Consider the following 17,400-nt stretch of genomic DNA (forward strand, 5'->3'; position numbering starts at 1 on the left):
GAGTGCAAGGATGCTTTGAGGAAAAGCATTCCGTATATGTGAACCGTATGGATCCAGATTTCCTGAGTCCAAATGCCTTGGTATAAATTATAAATGTTCATTCGTGCGGCGAGAGAGAGAGAGACAGAGAGAGAGAGGGAGAGAGAGAGGGTGTTAGACCAAGTTCCTAAACAACAACAACAAAAAAAAGATGGAAAATAAGGTTCAACTACAAAGGCAGAAGTCAACTTAACCCTTTCAAGTTTGTAGACAAAGACACAAGGATACATAGACTTTTATCTTCTTCGAACCCATCTCCCCGCCCCCGTACCGGTCCAGTTCATTCCTTTTCAGGGAAAGAAGAGTTCACTATGATTCTGGATTTCAGTAAGGCAGCACATTTTTGTATTCAGAATATGTTTTGGGGTTGGAGCTGAGAATGTGGCATTAATTGCTGCGGTGGGGAGGAGGATGGAAGATAATTCTTCCTGTTTCCTTCTCTAATACATTTAATCAATATTAATTCCATGTGCAACTTTAGCAAAGTTTTCTATGAGCTGTTGATTCCCCGCCCCCCACTAGCTCAGGATCTAGTTATTCTCCTTTGCCCTTCCCCTCCACCCCCATACCCCTAGTCACTCAACACTACTGCGGTTCTTTCCATTAAAGATGAATAACAGATCATTTTTCATTGCATGGAAATCCTAAGAGCTCTCTTATAGCAGAGAATGATGGGAGCCTCTCCTCTTGTTCTTCATCCCTCTTCTTTATTCTACTTTTTTTCCTTCCACAATTTGTCCCTGAATAATGATTTTCCTAGCGAGAGCTGACTTTAGGATGGGCTTGAGCTACCCACGATGAAGCTCCCATCAGGCTTCCAGAAGAGGCGGTTTCCAAAGAAAACTACAATTCCCAGGAGGCATCAGGCTAGAGCAGCCGCAGGGCATCACGGAAGTCGTAGGCGCCTTTTTCCTCAGCCTCTCTAGCGTCTCCTGCTTGCAAACTACACGTCCCAGGGCGCCTCAGGACTGGAACGCCTGCGCGAGAGCCCCGAGCGCGGTGGGGGTGGGGCCGCCCCGGGCGGCGGGGGGCGGGGTCCGAGCGGGTTGTGTGGAGGCTTCAGACTCCGGCGCCATTTAGCGCGGAGAGTTTCCCGGGCGGACGCTGCTGTTCTCCTTCGGGCCAATCGTACCCCCATCTTCGGTGACAGAAGGCGCCTAGTGGGGGTGACGGCTCTTTTCCTCTTCTTATCCCCTTCTCCCGGTCTTCTCGGTCTCCTCTACTCTTGGCCCAGAGAAGCAGCGGAGCTCGGGCCCGCGGTGAGCGGCCCTCCCCTCCCCACCGTTCCCTCCCTCCGTCAGCCCCCGGCACCGGCCCGGGAGGGGACGAGGGTTTGCCAGGCCCGGGGCGGGCGGGGAGGCCTCGGGGAAGGGGGGGCCCGCTCCTCAGGCGCCGAGGCTTCGAAGCTTCGGCTCCCGGCATCTGGGCGATGGGCTCCCTGTGAGACTGGTCCCCCTCGCTGGGGGCGCGTGCGGCAGGAGGCGGCTGCCCAGTGACCGGAGCCCGGGCCGCGGCCCTCCCTCGCCCTGCTCGGCCCCTCCCACCCTTGTGCCCTGGGGCTGCCACCGCCCGGGCGTCGGAGCTCGTCCCTTCCGCGCGGTGCCGCCGCCCTCAGGGCCTAGCCCGCCCTACTCGGCGAGCGGCGGCGGCGGGACCTGAGCGGTCGCCGCATCCGCAGCATCCGCCTTGTCTCACCTCACCTCGCCTCGCTTGGGTGCCGACTTCCCTCATCCTGCCCCTCATGACTGCGGCGCCTCTGCTGCCACAGCCCTGCCGGCCACCGCGCGCCGCAGGATGGATGCGGACCGTGCGGCGCTAACCCCAGTGGCTCAGCTCCTGAATCTCCCGCCGACGAGCCTGCCTCGTGAGCCGCAGCAGCTTCGGTGCCAGCAGCAGCAGCCGCAGCTGGGCCCAGTGTCCCGTGTCGCCTTCGGGGCGCCTTGTCAGTGCTGAGTGGGGAGTCGTCCGGTCTGGGTCGCTCCGAACCCGCTGTAGGAGCGGTGCCCTGCAGACCTTCGCGGCTCCTGCGGGTGGTCCTTTCTTCCTCTTTTCATTCACATATCCAGCCGGCTTGCCTCACCCAGCGTACCAACCATGTCTGGCGGCGCCGCAGAGAAGCAGAGCAGCACTCCAGGCTCCCTGTTTCTCTCGCCGCCGGCACCGGCTCCCAAGAATGGCTCCAGCTCAGATTCCTCCGTGGGCGAGAAACTGGGGGCTGCGGCGACCGACGCTGGAACTGGCAGGACGGAGGAGTACCGGCGCCGCCGCCACACTATGGACAAGGACAGCCGTGGGGCGGCCGCCACCACTACCACCACCGAGCACCGCTTCTTCCGACGGAGCGTCATCTGTGACTCCAATGCCACTGCGTTGGAGCTGCCCGGCCTCCCTTTCTCAGTTCCCCAGGCCGGCGTCCCCGCGGTTGTTCCGCAGAGTGCTCCGTCAGAGCCCCACCGGGAGGAGACCTTGACTGCTACCGCCGCTTCCCAGGTGGCCCAGCGGCCCCCAGTCGCTGCTGCCCCTGAGGAACAATCTGTCGCGGGCCCTGCCATCTCGACTGTCCCAAGCAGTACCAGCAAAGACCGCCCAGTTTCCCAGCCCAACCTCGGGAGCAAAGAGGAGCCACCGCCGGCGAGAAGTGGAAGTGGTAGCGGTGGCGGCAGCACCAAGGAGCCACAGGAGGAACGGAGCCAGCAGCAGGATGATATCGAAGAGCTGGAGACCAAGGCCGTGGGAATGTCCAATGACGGCCGCTTTCTCAAGTTTGACATCGAAATCGGCAGAGGCTCCTTTAAAACAGTCTACAAAGGCCTGGACACTGAAACCACTGTGGAAGTCGCCTGGTGTGAACTGCAGGTAAAGCCCCACCTACTTCTTTTACGGTCCTTGGTCCCAAACTTGGCTCTGTTAAGCCAGTTTATCGAGTTCACCCTTTACATGTAATTCTGTTTGACTGAGTGGAAAGGTGAGGCCAGCTTTGGAAAGAAGTTGAAATTGGGAGAATGTGAAGCATGTACCTAGGTGTTTGAAAAGATAAAAATTTTTGATAGCTAGGGTTCGTTACTAGGCAGGGGCTGAAAAAGTACAAACATATGGTTCTCTTGTTATTGGTTTAGTGTCTGGCAGGAAACTTGGAATTAACAGGGAAGTTTTTGAGTTAGGAAAAAAACAGTCTTCTTGCCTTGTGCATTTCAGTTTCATCAGAGCCTCGGTAAGGATGATCTGCCCTTGTGTTTGAAGTCCTTGTGTTAGAAGTGGTGTTTTCATTCCTGAGACAAGGTTGTTCTTTTAGAATAAGAAGGACCTTGTTCCTTTGAATATATCTTATTTGAAGGCAGCACAGGCATTTAGTAAAAAGTAATTATGAAGACTGCTCCTTTTGAATACTAAGGTACAGTATGTGTTTGCTATTGCTGCTTAAGACATATGGTAGCTAGCAGTAATCTGAATGGTGCTTAAAACGAATGTCTTCAGTTCATTCACTCCTCAGGAGCCTTGCAAAATTGTGTAAGTGCTTTGAGAGTTGTAATGTTATCATCGTTTTAATCTTGTTAAAAAAAGATTTTTTTAGCTGAACTTTTCCAAGAATCCAAAGGAGTTCCTAATGCTTCCTTTTTTTTAACCTCCTAGGGAGATTTTTCTTTTAAATAATGACATGTCATTCTGATGGACAAGTGTATTCTAGGTTTAAACACTGGACTACTTGTTGCTTGACGTTTGTAGTACCTTGCTTTGACTGTTGAGCTCACAGGGGAGTGAACACAGACTATTGTCTGTATTTGCAACCGACCAAGGCCATATCAGATGTGAAAAAAAGTTAAAACAGCATGTGGAAGTAAACTTAAAAACTGACAAGTTCTTTAGGAACATAGTGATTTCTTTCTTTCTTCTTTTTTTTGGTACCAGGAATTGAACCTGGGGTGCTTACACTGAGTCACATCCCTAGCCCTTTTTTTATTTAGGGACAGGGTCTCACTAAGTTGATTAGGACCTCACTAAATTGCTGAGGCTAACTTTGAACTTAAATTCTTCTTCCTCAGCCTCCCAAGCCATTGGGGTTACAGGCATACACCATAATTTCATAAATTCTGCATTTGATATGGAAATTTGTGAAGTAAAAACTACTCATTAATTTTATAGTGATTAAGAGTTGGAAAGGTGACAGACTTTTTTAAAAAAAACTTGTCAAACTGTACTGTTGGTCATACTCAAAAACTTAGGTATGATTTCTTTTGGTGTGCAGGTAAAAATTTACAGGAAGACACCTGTTTCTCTTTTGTACCAATGATGCCTATTGCTACTCATCCAGGAATTTATTCTTTTGTTATAATTTCATATTTCATTAGGTACTTTTTAGTGGTTTTTGTCTCCTGTTTTTAAAGATTGAACCCAATGAAACGTTGGGCATTTTCTGGATTAATTTTGTTTTAAGTATTTCACTTTTAAGCCTTTGTACAGTGTGTGTTTTCCCTTTATCACTTGGGATTTTCTGATAGTTTATTATCTGGAAACTAATAATAAAGGGCAAAAAATTCAATTGACTGATGTCACAATGAGAACTTTGTCTAAGTGTCCCAGTTTTTCTTAGGACTCATAACTTTTGGGATTTTTTAGTTCTTTATCTAGGCATGAGCATGATCAAACTAAGGAAAATCTTACATCACATAATAATTTTAAGCCAGTTCAGGATTTGGCTGCAGAACCAAATGAATCCTAGCACATTGAGTTGGTAACCTGGTTTAGATACGTCCATGTCATTTTGCCCATGTATTTTATAATTTTTCATTTTGTGCTACATGATTATTGTAGCCCAGGGATTCTTTATAGTAGTAGTTGGGCAATATTTTTATTTTTTTTTGACAAGGACACTTGTAGTACATGTCAAATAAAGCATATTAGGTGAGTGTTTGAATTTTTGTCTTTGGATCTGAATTAAAGGACAAGTCAAAGGATTACTTAAGCATTGGGAAGAAAGGAAAGCTTTTCACTAAATATATACTTTTAACATGTATATTTTTCTATAGCAAGACAAGTGAAATACTGTGTTCAGTTGTTTGAATTAAAAATCTTAGTGTAAGCTGTGGAAGGTGGTGCATGCCTGTAATCCCAGCAGCTCGGGAGGCTGAGGCAGGAGGATCAGAAGTTTGATGCCAGCCATAGCAACTTAACAAGACCCTGTCTCAGAATAAAAAATAAAAAGGGCTGGGGTTGTGATTGGAGGCCTTCTGTGTTCAATCCCTGGTTTAAAAAAAAAAAAAAATGTTAGTGTATTGAAACTAGAAGAAATATTAGGTTATCTGACCAACTAGGTCATAGAGTATATAAATAGTTTGATAACTAGCAAAAATTAAACTGGTTAGGATCTAATAATTTGGGTTGTATTAAAACATTCGTAGTTCAATAGATGGCTAAAATTTCAAATGAAGAAATATTTTGAGGTAGAAGTGACTATAAATTTCTAGAGAATTCTGGTTCTTTATGGCACATTTCAGGCTTCTGTTTTGGGTATTGATTTTATCACTTTAAATGGAGATTTAAATAGACTGGGGGATGAGTGAGTGATACAAAAATCAAACTACTTTCTGTCAAGCTTATTTTTTAAATTATGGTATGCATAATTATATAGTAAGTCAGTCCTTTTTTTTTAAATATATCTTTTAGTTGTAGATGGACAAACCTTTATTTAGATATTTATTTTTATGTGGTGCTAAGAATCAAACCCAGTGCCTCACATGTGCTAGGCAAGTGCTCTACTACTGAGCCACGACCCCAGTTCCATCAGTTCTTGAGAAATAATACCTAGGTAATACTTTGATACTTAAGTAATAACTGAGGTACTTTGAGTAAGATGTAGATTTCTTTACCTGAATTTATTAGGCAAATGGCATGCCTTAATTTTAATACCAAGTTGCCATGGTCAGAAAATGTTACTGCTGGTCTGTGTTTTAAGAGGTTACATTTCTTTTCTAGGGAGGGATGTTGTTTTTTAAGAAACAGCAAATTGGTTCAGTGAGGCACCGGGTTTGATCCTCAGATCACATAAAAATAAATAAAATATGACCATCTACAACTAAAAATATATTTAAGAAAACATTAATACAGTGATTTAAGAATAGTTTATTTATTTTAAACACACTTCCCCAGTGTGCCCCTAGAGTGTAAGTTTATGAGATTGTTTCTAGATCTACCTGAAAGGGGAAGTCAAATCATAATTTTTGTTTACATTTTAGCTCTAAGTAGGCCCTAGTGCTTACTTTATTTTCTGGCTTTTAAGTTAAGTTTCGTGTCAATATATTGAGTGTATGATCTCAGTGTTTTATTTTTTATTTTTATTTTTTCTGATAAAAGAATCATTTATTTTTTAAAATTTATTTTTATTGTAAACAAATGGGATACATCTTGTTTCTCTGTTTGTACATGAAGTAGAGGCATACCATTTGTGTAATCATACATTTACCTAGGGTAATAGTTTTTGATTCATTCTGTTATTTTTTTCCTACCCCACCCCTCCCACCCCTCTTTTCCCTCTATACAGTCCCTCATTCCTCCATTCTTGACCCCCTCCCACCCCAATGTTTTATGAAAAGTATAGTAGCACTTAGTAGCACTGCAGAAATGGGAGATGGTTCTGTGACTCAGAAACTATAATTTATTTCTGTACTTTTCTGTAGTACAGTTCTTTTTTTTTTTTTTTTTTTTTTTTTCCCTTATACCAGGAATTGAACCCAGGATACTTTACCATTCAGGTACATCCCTAGCACTTTTAATTTTTATTTATTTATTTTTTAGTTTTGAGAAAGAGTTTTGCTCAGTGCTTAGGGCCTCAGTAAATTGCTGAGGCTGGCCTTGAACTTGGATCCTCTTGTCTCAGCCTCTTGGAGACACTGAGAATACAGGCAGTAGGGATTTACAGGCATGCTCCACTGGGCATGGCAGTACTGTAGTTTTTAAAATAACTCATTGAATGGTCTCCCCATTTGAATATTGACAGGTTTTTTTCCATTTTATTTTTTTAGGATGAGAATCTGTAGTAACTTTCAATCCTGAGAACTAGATTTCAGAAAATAGTCTTTTGAGATTGTTTTTAAGTTCTCAAACTACTGATTAGGAGGAAATATTGGCAAAATTCAGATCACATCTTTAAGTAAGGTAAGGGTAGCTACTATGCAATTAAAGAATGGTGATTTATTTTAAATGACACTTTATTCTTTTTCGTTTTTTCTTTTTTTTGGTACCAGGTATCGAACTCAGGGTCATTTAACCACTGAGCCAAATCCCCAATCCTTTTTTTGGTTTATTTTGAGACAGGGTCTCTAAAGGTCCTTAGGGCCTTGCCAAGTTGCTGAGGCTGGCCTCCACCTTGCAATCTTCCTGTCTCAAACTCCTGAGTTGTTTGGGATTGCAGGTATGTGCCACTGTGCCTGGCTCCTTTGTTGCTTTTAAGCAGTATAGAACAGAATTAAGAGACAGGATGATTTTGATTAGATAAGATTTGATTTAAAATATTTGTGGATTTGTTGTTGTAGGTAATAGCATTGTGGTGCAGGAATTGAGAATTAAATTTAGATTGACTCTTTTTTTTTTTTAAAGATATAGTTCCTTCTTAGTCTTAGGAACTTAAATGCTTTCAATTTCTCTTATTTACCTTTTTTTTTTTTTGTGATGGAGACCCAGAGTAACACAATTGTTCCTAGTCTAAGAACTCGCAAAGAGAGATTGTTTTGTGTAAAACAAATTGGGAGTCATTGTTGCCTGGTGACATTATTTCTTGATGCTAACATTTAAGTGTAAGATCTGGTCATTTGGAATTCATCCTAGTTCAACCCTGTGGGGAAAAATTTTAAAACAGGGCTCCTGTTTTCAGAAATCACCCTACACCTCTTTTTGGGTTTTTTGGTGTCTTTAAAATTGTTTCAGCTGAAACTGTTATTTACAAGAGTAGTTATGTTCATATATAATGTCTGAAAATCTTGATATGTGTGAAGTAATTCATTATGATCACAGTTCATAGGTTTTTTGCTTATACCAGTGCTTGAAGTTACATTGATATGTAGTAACTTGCATTTTATTTGAGACTTTTTGTTTTAACATAGGGCAAATCTGTCTTTAGGAATAGGTGAGACTTAGTGTAACTTCAATTTAGATTCAAAGAGGACTTTTTTCTGCAATATAACACAATAGTTAAGAACTAGACTGCTAGATTCAAATCCTTATTCTTCTACATAATGTGTCACCTTGGGGCAAGTTCTGTGCTACAATTTTCTATCTGTAAAATGAGTATAAAGAGCATCCACTTTATAGAGTTATGATTAAATGAATTAATATATGTAAAACATGTAAGACAAGACCTGACACAAAAATAATAGCTATAATGATACGGTGTCTTACTTTAGGTTGTCCTTTTGAGGGAGGGAGTCTATGAAGATTTTATTTATTTACATTTATGCTTGAAAATAGAATACTATTACTCTTGGTATTACTCTTAGCAGAGGAACACTGAGTTAAACATGTCATTGGTGCTTTCAGTTTTCTAAGTTTTACTTGACCTTTGCCTGACATTCAGTTTCATGACCTTTTACTTTTTCTGACCCTCTTATTGCCAGAATCTGCTAAGATCTTTGTCTCAATTTTTTTGCCTGTACCTGGAAAATATTTTTCCCTTTGGTGGACCTCATATGTAATCCTTAGTCTTTATCATATTGAATTGAATTGAAGTTGTTTACTAGTCTCTGGAAAGGTCACTATAGTGTAATGGAGTACTGTATAATGAATAAGAACACCAAGGCAGAACACTTGGGGTTCTAGATTGCTGGATTATGTGATCTTGAGTAAGGAACTTAACCTGTAGTGCTGATTTATTAGCAACAGGTCTCAACTGATTTAATATTGTTGAGGATCAACTGAAATACTTTTAGAAGGCACTTTGAAAAATGTAATATTTTATAAGGTATAAGGTACTTTGTTTTTTGTGTGATGTGGGGATGGAACTAGGGCTTTCTACATGCAAGACAAGTGCTCTACCAGTGAGCTACACCCCCATGCCCACAAATAGTACTTTATATATTCAGTTTGAAGGATATGAGTTGTCACTTTTTATAAATTGAATATTTTAGACTTCTTAGATAAAGGTTTTAGGAGCTTTTCATTTTGTCAGTTTAGTAATCTTATCAAATCTAAGACAGGATAGCTTTTCAGACTGAAGAAAAATTTTCAGAACCTCTTAAGAATGTTTTTATTTGGAAGAGGATTATATCTTTGACAGTTGGCAGATTTAATTTTGTATGGAGATTTGAAGAATTTTGCTTTTGATACTTTATGTGAAAGGAAAAGTATCTGTAATCTGCTTGGTTTTCTGGTTGACTTAACTACAGTATCTCTACCTTAATTTGTATTAATCAAAAAATTTCAGGTAGGCTTTCATAAAAATTAACTTTTCTACGGTTGTGACTTGACTAGTGACCTTGTAAAATTGCTATATTAAATGTGCTATACTAAATGAATATGCTAATAATGATTTTTAGAAAAGACACCTCACCTTAGCCATTAGTTATCACAGGCAGGCTGAGGCAGAAGGATCACAAGTTTACAGCCAGCCTGGACAGCTTGGTGAGACCCTATCTCAAAAGGAAAAAAAAAAAGAATGGTTTGGGATTTAACTCAGTGGTAGAGCACCCCTGTGTTTAATCATCAGTACCACTAAAAAATATAAATAAGAGTGGGAAATATGCTCAATATAAATGGCATACTTGTGTAAGCTAAGAAAAACCTTGAAAGCTTGATGGTTCACACCTGTAATCCTACTAGGGTGGCTGTGACAGGAGGAGTGCAAGTTTGAGGCCAGCCCAAGAAAAGGTCTGGGAATTTGGTTCAGTAGTAGAGTGCCCTGAGCTCAATCCTCAATACTCCTCCTCCCTCTCAAAAAAGAAAAACCTGTTCACCTTACTATCATTTCTGTATATGTTTTTGTGCCACTGAGATTCAGTTTCTCAGAGACAAATCTGTTGTGGGGGGTGGTTCGATTTTGTTTTGATCAACATATAGGTAGTGGATGATCTTGTGTTAATCAGAAAGACTAGTGTGTAAACCAAACAATGGGAGATAAAACTAATTAGTGAATTAAGTCATTATTGATGTGTGCCTTTTCTAGTAGTGATAAAGATTAACAGATTGGGATTACATATTTGCAGTGGGTTTAGGGAGTGGCTTCTAGAGGTCAGGAAATAGAGAAAGTAAGTGAAGTCCATTTCTTGTGGCCAGGTAAGATTGGATAAGATCAAGGGTGAGATGAATTGAAGGTGAAGCATTGAAAGTGAACTATGGTATTATATCATCTTTCTCTTACTGTCTATCATAAGAATCTATTCTAAGTCAGTTACTGTTTTAGCTTTGGTTCTTTGTGGACAGTTAAATTCAATCCAAATAAATTTTCATGTTTCATGTCATTTATCCATAAGTTTCCAGAATCCTTACTTGCAGTGTTTGGAGTAATGTGTTGATTCTTAAATAGTTACTTGTTTCTCTTCTAGAATCTCTAGCATTCTTGCTTTTATGCATAAAGTATTGTGATGTATACTTTATAAATGGAATATCTGTGAATTACTGTCTTTGCGTATCACTTGAGACTATCAGATTTTAAGTAAAATTCATTACATAGTAGGTTCTGAATTATATCTTTCCTAGTTAAAATGGACTTTTTAAAAAAACAACAGGAAGCTTAAAACCACATATACATACAGTTACTTTCTTTAGACTTGGCATTTAGTAGTGTTTGCAAAGTGTTCCTTGATAATTAATCTGGAAATGTATTCATAATTGTTAACAATTATTTACCTACCTGTTAGGCTCTTACTTCTGAAACAGGCACCATGCTTTGCCTGTATTGATTGTAATACAGCAATTCAAGGGAGATATTTTGTTAATTTTGTGTTTGAGGTTTAATAACTTATTTAAGATCACATGGGTTCTCATTCTTTCCACTATGTCTAGTTAAACCAGAACATTTGACTTCTGTGGAATTTTATATCTTTTGCTCCAATTAGCAGTTATAATTCATGGTGGAGCATCTTATACCTTTTATTCTTTTTCTTGAAACATTTCCACTCAAATGACCTTTTAGGCAGTGTAGATGTATAGATTCTACGAGGAGGAGACTAAGTTGTTTTATTATTGTCATTATTCTTGATCTAAACTTCTGTGCATAAGGATTGTCTGCATCCATGTGATTTAGTTTTATCTACTTTGTTGATTGAAGTGATAATTTTCTTAGTTACTGATACTAGTGACTTTTTCTCTTTTTTTGTTTTTTTAACCTTGTTACTTCCTTCCCCCCTTCACTGTTTATTGTATTTTGACATGTCATATATGTCATTGAGAAGGATTTGGCTCTTGTATGTATGAATTCCAAATGGAATTTCATTTAAATAATGTTTGAAACTCTAAATGTTTATTTAGTATTGTAATGGGAATAAGATGGTCCCTTACCTTACCTGCAGTAATGTTTCCATATAATGAAGTGTTATCCTCCAAGTACTAAGACTTTGAATTAACAATTTGGTAAAACTCTTATTAAAGTGGATCGTTTCCTTGTTCTTTTAAATGGAGGATCTGAATCTCTTCAGAGAATGACTAAGAGTACCAACTATTATATTAAACAAGAGTGTGCTTTAAGATTATTTGGTGGGCATTTTACCCTTATACTCTTGAACTATGAAGTTTTGGAAAAATATTCGTTGTCCTAGTTTCCCACAACTCAGCCTTCTGTTGTGTCAGTGGTCACTGCTTGTTGCTGTCGGCACATTTGTATCAGTCTCCTTATTAATGGTTGTTTCTGGTATTTTCTGAACTGGGTAACTAAATTGCCATTTTTGTTAGAGTTGGTTTAGATGTTTTAATTATGAATAGGTATTAGTAAAAATCATTAGCAGGTTGTGTTTGTGTCGATTAGGTCTTACTTTTTGGCTTTGGTTGTTTTTCTTCTCAGTGATTCTGAACAAATAAAGTAATAATGTGCTATGTTGAGTTTGTTGGAATGTAATTTGTTGGTGCTGTTTAATTTAGAGCACTTGATTTAAACAAGTGTCTTAAAGCTGATAGAAAGTACTATTTGTTTATTTATTGGTACCAGGGATTGAACCTAGGGCACCTAACCACTGAGCCACATCCCCAGCCTATTTTATATTTTATTTTGAAATAGGGTCTTGCTAAATTGCTTAGGATCTCACTAAATTGCTGAGGCTAGCTTTGAGCCAGCTTTCACAGCAGCTGGGGTTACAGGCTTGTACCACTATGCCCAGCATGCTACTATTATTTATTATTTGTTGATGACTAGCATTGGGTTATGAAAGTTTCATAGACTGTTGGTTAAGAGTTTTGCTTTTTCCTGAAATACTCTCTTAAAGATAATCCATGTTTATCACTAGTTTCATATGTGTTTCTGGGATTTGAGATCCTGTGTGATAATTCACCAGTTTGGTATAAGGTAGTATCATTTGCTTCTGTAACTACCAGTACAGAGTATGAGCACATCATCCCATAGATCTGGATTCCTGGGTGTTCTTTGTACTAATTTCTTTTCTTTTCCTTCCTTCCTTCCTTCCTTCCTTCCTTCCTTCCTTCCTTCCTTCCTTCCTTCCTTCCTTCCTTTCTTTCTTTCTTTCTTTCTTTCTTTCTTTCTTTCTTTCTTTCTTTCTTTCTTTCTTTCTTTCTTTCTTTCTTTCTTTCTTTCTTTTTTAGGTCAAACAATCCCATGTTCTTTTATACCAGGTATAATCCATGCTTGGGAACACAAGGTCTCACCCAAAATATGTCAGATTTTTCAAAATATTTGTGGGTAGTAGAATAGATAGGTCAGTAGGGACTTCTGGCTTTTGCTACCATACAAATCAACCTTTAATCCTCAAGAATTGGTTTAGACTTTAATTCTCCAATCTTTCAAGGTGGATTCCTTTAATGTGTATATATTTGGTGGAGGGACTTTTATTACCAGTGTAACCGATTTAGAGGCAGTTAAGCCCCCCCCATTTTAAAATTGGTGCATTATAGTTGTACATATTGATGGAATTTGTTGTTACAAATTTGTACATGCACACAATGTACAATATAGTTTGATCAGTATCACCAACCTAACATTTCCCTCCTCAGTCCCCACCTCGCACCACCATGGTCCTTTTCCTCTGTTCATTTCCCTTTGATTTTTAGGAAATCCACCCCCACCTTTGTTTTCCTTTTTCCTTTCTAGCTTCCGTGTATGAAGGAAAACATATGACCCTTGACCTTCCAGGTTTGACTTATTTTGCTTAACATGATGGTCTCTGGTTCCATCCATTTTCCTGTAAATGGCATTATGGCTGAATAAATCCATTGTGTGTATGTGTGTGTGTGTGTGTGTGTGTGTGTGTGTGTATATACACATCACAATTTCTTTATCCATTCATATGTTCATGGACACCTAAGCTGGTTCCATAGTTTGGCTATTGTGAATTGTGCTGCTATAAACATGGCTATGCATGTATCACTGTAATAAGATGACTTTAATTCTTCAGGATAAATAATGAGGAGTGGTATAGCTGGGTCATATGGTGGGTTCCATGCCTGGTCTTTTGAGGAATCTTCATAGTGGAGGAGGATTTCTATAGTGGTTGTACTAATTTACAGCCCCATCAATAATGTAAAACTATTCCTTTTTCTCCACATCCTCTCCAGCATTTGTTGTTTGTATTCCTGATGACTGGTGTGAGATGATATCTCAGTGTAGTTTTGATTTGTATTTCCCTAATTGCTAATGATGTTGGAATTTTTTCATGTATTTGTTGGCTGTTGGTATTTCTTCTTTTGAGAAGTATCTGTTTAGTTCATTTGCCCATTTATTAATTGGGTTACATGATTTTTTTTTTTTGGTGTCAAGTGTTTTGAGCTCTTTATATATTCTAGACATTATGTGGGTTTTCTCTTCCAATTCCTATTTTTTTCCTTTGCTGTGCAGAAGCTTTTTAATTTGATGCCATCCCATTTATTAACTCTTGGCATTGTTTCCTGAGCTTTAGGGGTTCTGTTGACAAAGTCGTTGCCTGTGCCTGTGTGCTAGAGTGTCGATCCTGTTTTTCCTTCTAGGAGTTGCATAGTTTCTGGTCTAATTCCGAGGTCTTTGATACATTTGGGATTGAACCCAGGGCATTTACCACTGAACCACATTCTCAACCCTTTTAAACATTTTTTAAAATTTTGAGACAGTGTCTCAATAAGTTGCTTAGGTTCTGTTCAGTTGCTGAGCCTGGCCTTGAACTTGGAATCTTCCTGCCTCAGCCTCCCTGTGCCCCTGGGATTAACAGGCATGTGTACCACACCTGGTTTTCTCTGTTTTGTTTTTGTTTTTGTATTTTGCATACTTTTACACACTTTCTCTTGAGTCAGTATTTAATACTGTTGGTCCGGATAGCTTTTATCAAGTCAAAAATAGAACCTATTACATGCTTTTTTCAGGGTCTGTTGGTTTCAGGTAATTAACTCAGAAGGGTCACTCAATTCACAGAACAAAGAAGATAGCTCCTAGATGCTTTGCTTGTTCCTACCTAGACAAAAAAGAAAAAAGGCCATCAGCAGTTAAATGGTAGACTCTCCACTTAAATACTTGTTCTGCTTAACTAGGTACCCTACCTGCTTCATAAGAGATGCTGGAGATGCTAGTTTAGATTTTACTTTTGGTGGACAAATTATTTGTGTTGTATTCTTTATGTCTCCCTAGCTTTTTTGCAGTGGCGGGGGCATAAGTAGCATAGCAATATTTGCTGGTGAATATTCTATGCTTATATAGTCTAGGCTTATAACAGTTTGCTTTGTATGATAATCTTGACCATTTTCTATCCTTCTTATAAGGACAGAAATGAAACTGCTATATACTATCCATAATCACCACTATCATGGTCTTACAAACCTTTAATGAGTAGTGTATACTTGGTGGTGCAAATACATTGTTAGTTTAATGTTTTAAACATCTGTTTGAAGTTGACTTCTTCCACAGTAAGTACTTACCTAAATGTGACACATTGTAATTTTTTTTCTTAACATCCTCTGATATAGTAATACTTCAGAAAAACCAAGTCTTGACTATGAAATAGTATAAAATATAGTAGTTTTTTTTCTTATTTCCTAGAAACTGCCTTCTGTAGCCTTGTTATTAATGTTTCCATTAAGGGTTTTTTTTTTTTGGTGGGGGAGGATGGGGGTACCGGGGATTAAACTCAGGGGCATTCAACCACTGAGCCATATCCCCAAGGCCTTTTTTTGTATTTTATTTAGAGAGAGACTCACTGAGTTGCTCAGCACCTTGCTTTTGCTGAGGCTAGCTTTGATCTTGGGATCCTCCTGCCTCAGCCTCCTGAGCCCTTGGGATTACAGGTGTGGGCCACTGCACCTGTCTCTATTAAGTTTTGATGACATCCTTACTTTCTTCTTTTTGGGGGGTACTGGGGATTTAACCCCGGGGTGCTTTCCCACTGAGCTATATCCCCATCCCTATTTACTTACTTATTTATTTCTTTAAGTTTTAAATAATTTAACTTTTATTTTTAATTTGTTTTTTATGTGGTGCTGAGGATCAAAACCAGTGTGCTTCATCAGTGCTAGGCAAGTGTACCACCGAGCTACAACCCCAGCCCCTTTGTATTTTTTATTTTGAGATAGGGTCTTGGTAAGTTGCTTAGGGTCTCACTAATTTGCTGAGGCTGTCCTTGAACTTGTGATCCTTCAGTCACAGCTTCCCCAGTCTCTGGGATTACAGGTGTGCACCACGACAACGACAGGGCGACATCCTTGCTTTCTGCACAAGATACTCTAGATTCATTTTATTACCATCCCAGGCCACACTAGCCATTTCTCCTGGAGCCCTGGTTCCTTTTAGTGTAAAGTAGTACTCAGAAAATAAGATCTGGGTGCCATATTTGGTCATGGCCTAGGACATTGCTATTTCCATGTTCTTTCAGTGAAGAATTGATTCTTCGTCTCTTTGGCTGCTGTAACAGAATACCATAGACTGAATAACTTATAAAGAACAGAAATTTATTTTCTTACAGTTCTGGAGTTTGGGAAGACCAAGATCAAGGCATTGGCATCTGGCGAGGGTTTTCTTGCTGGATCCTCACACAGTGCAGGAGAGCAAGAAAGAGCAAACCCTTTCCAGAAAGTCCAGGTAGAGCAAACATTAATTCGTTCATGAGGACAGAACTCCACTTCCCATCCCTGTTGCATTGGGGATTAATTTCCAACATGTGAATTTTGGGGGACACATTCAGATCAGAGTAGCTAGAAAATATTTTTAAGTTTTTTTTTTGTGTGTATATTTATTTCTATATGTATATGTATTAAAAGTGATGAGTTCACATTGATACCTCCTATTCCAGTTCAACATAGGATTCATTCTTGTTTTCCCCCTTTTCCACATTAATGTCTTCAAGAGTAAGAAATCTGATTTCTGTTCTCTAAATATATGCACTAATTTGCAAAATCCCCCTGAATATAGCCAGTCTCTTAATGCCTTTGGGGTGATGTCCCTTCTCTCGAGCCTCCTTTTTCAGGCAGGTCTTTAATTGCAGCAGGGCTGCCATCCCTGCTTCCTCTAATATCTTCTTCTCTGAAGCAGTACTCTTAATTTACTCTCTGTCCTTTTACCTTCTTTTTGCTGCTTCATTTGGGGATATGATGTAGCTTTTTAGCTTTCGAGGAAAACGTGATATAAACTGCCCTTAATTATTATTATTATTTTTTTTGTGGTCACAGAAGAAGATTGTAGTAATGGAGGAGAGTTTTTCTTCTTCCACATCCAGAGTCATTCCCAATAAAACCAGATAACTGCTATGAATTTAAATATTGGGTTCAGTGTATTTCTGTTGTTTTTTTTTTTTTTTTTTTTTAATTTTACTTGCCTTTATCATTGTGTACATCATGCCATGTTGACAGTGAGAGCCAGTGTTATTAAAAACTTCCATTCTCTTTGAACACCAAACTATCCCAGAAGTTGTCTTTCATTAGTTTTTCAGTTTATGGTATATATTATTTCTTAGGGCTTTGCTGTTCGTTATGGTAGCCACTAGCCTCATGTAGTTATTGAGCACTTAAAATGTAGCAAATGTAGCTAAAATTGACTAAGGAACTGAAACTAAATTGTGTGCATAGCGGTACTGGGAATTGAACCAGGGGTGCTCCACCACCAGCTATATCCCTAGTCCTTTTATTTTGAGATATGGCCTTGTTAAATTGTTGAGGAGGGTCTTGAACTTGCGATTCTCCTGCCTCTCAAATTGCTGGGATTACAGATGAGTCCCTGAGATTACAAGCTTGTGGCACCCACCATTTGTGGCCCTGAATTTT

General features: G+C 39.6%; 1 protein-coding gene across 1 annotated transcript in view; it reads left to right on the forward strand.

Moving 5' to 3' along the window:
* Positions 1 to 1,076: 1,076 nt before the first annotated feature.
* WNK1 (WNK lysine deficient protein kinase 1) overlaps positions 1,077 to 17,400 on the forward strand; it is a 141,927-nt gene continuing 125,603 nt past the window's right edge. Inside the window, 2 exon segments of the mRNA XM_079139877.1 lie at positions 1,077 to 2,895; positions 3,235 to 3,250. Of these exon segments, the coding sequence (XP_078996003.1) occupies positions 2,134 to 2,895; positions 3,235 to 3,250 (778 nt within the window). The 5' untranslated portion in view covers positions 1,077 to 2,133.

The sequence above is a fragment of the Sciurus vulgaris genome (assembly GCF_902686455.1).
Source record: "Sciurus vulgaris genome assembly, chromosome: 5".
NCBI lineage: Eukaryota > Metazoa > Chordata > Mammalia > Rodentia > Sciuridae > Sciurus > Sciurus vulgaris.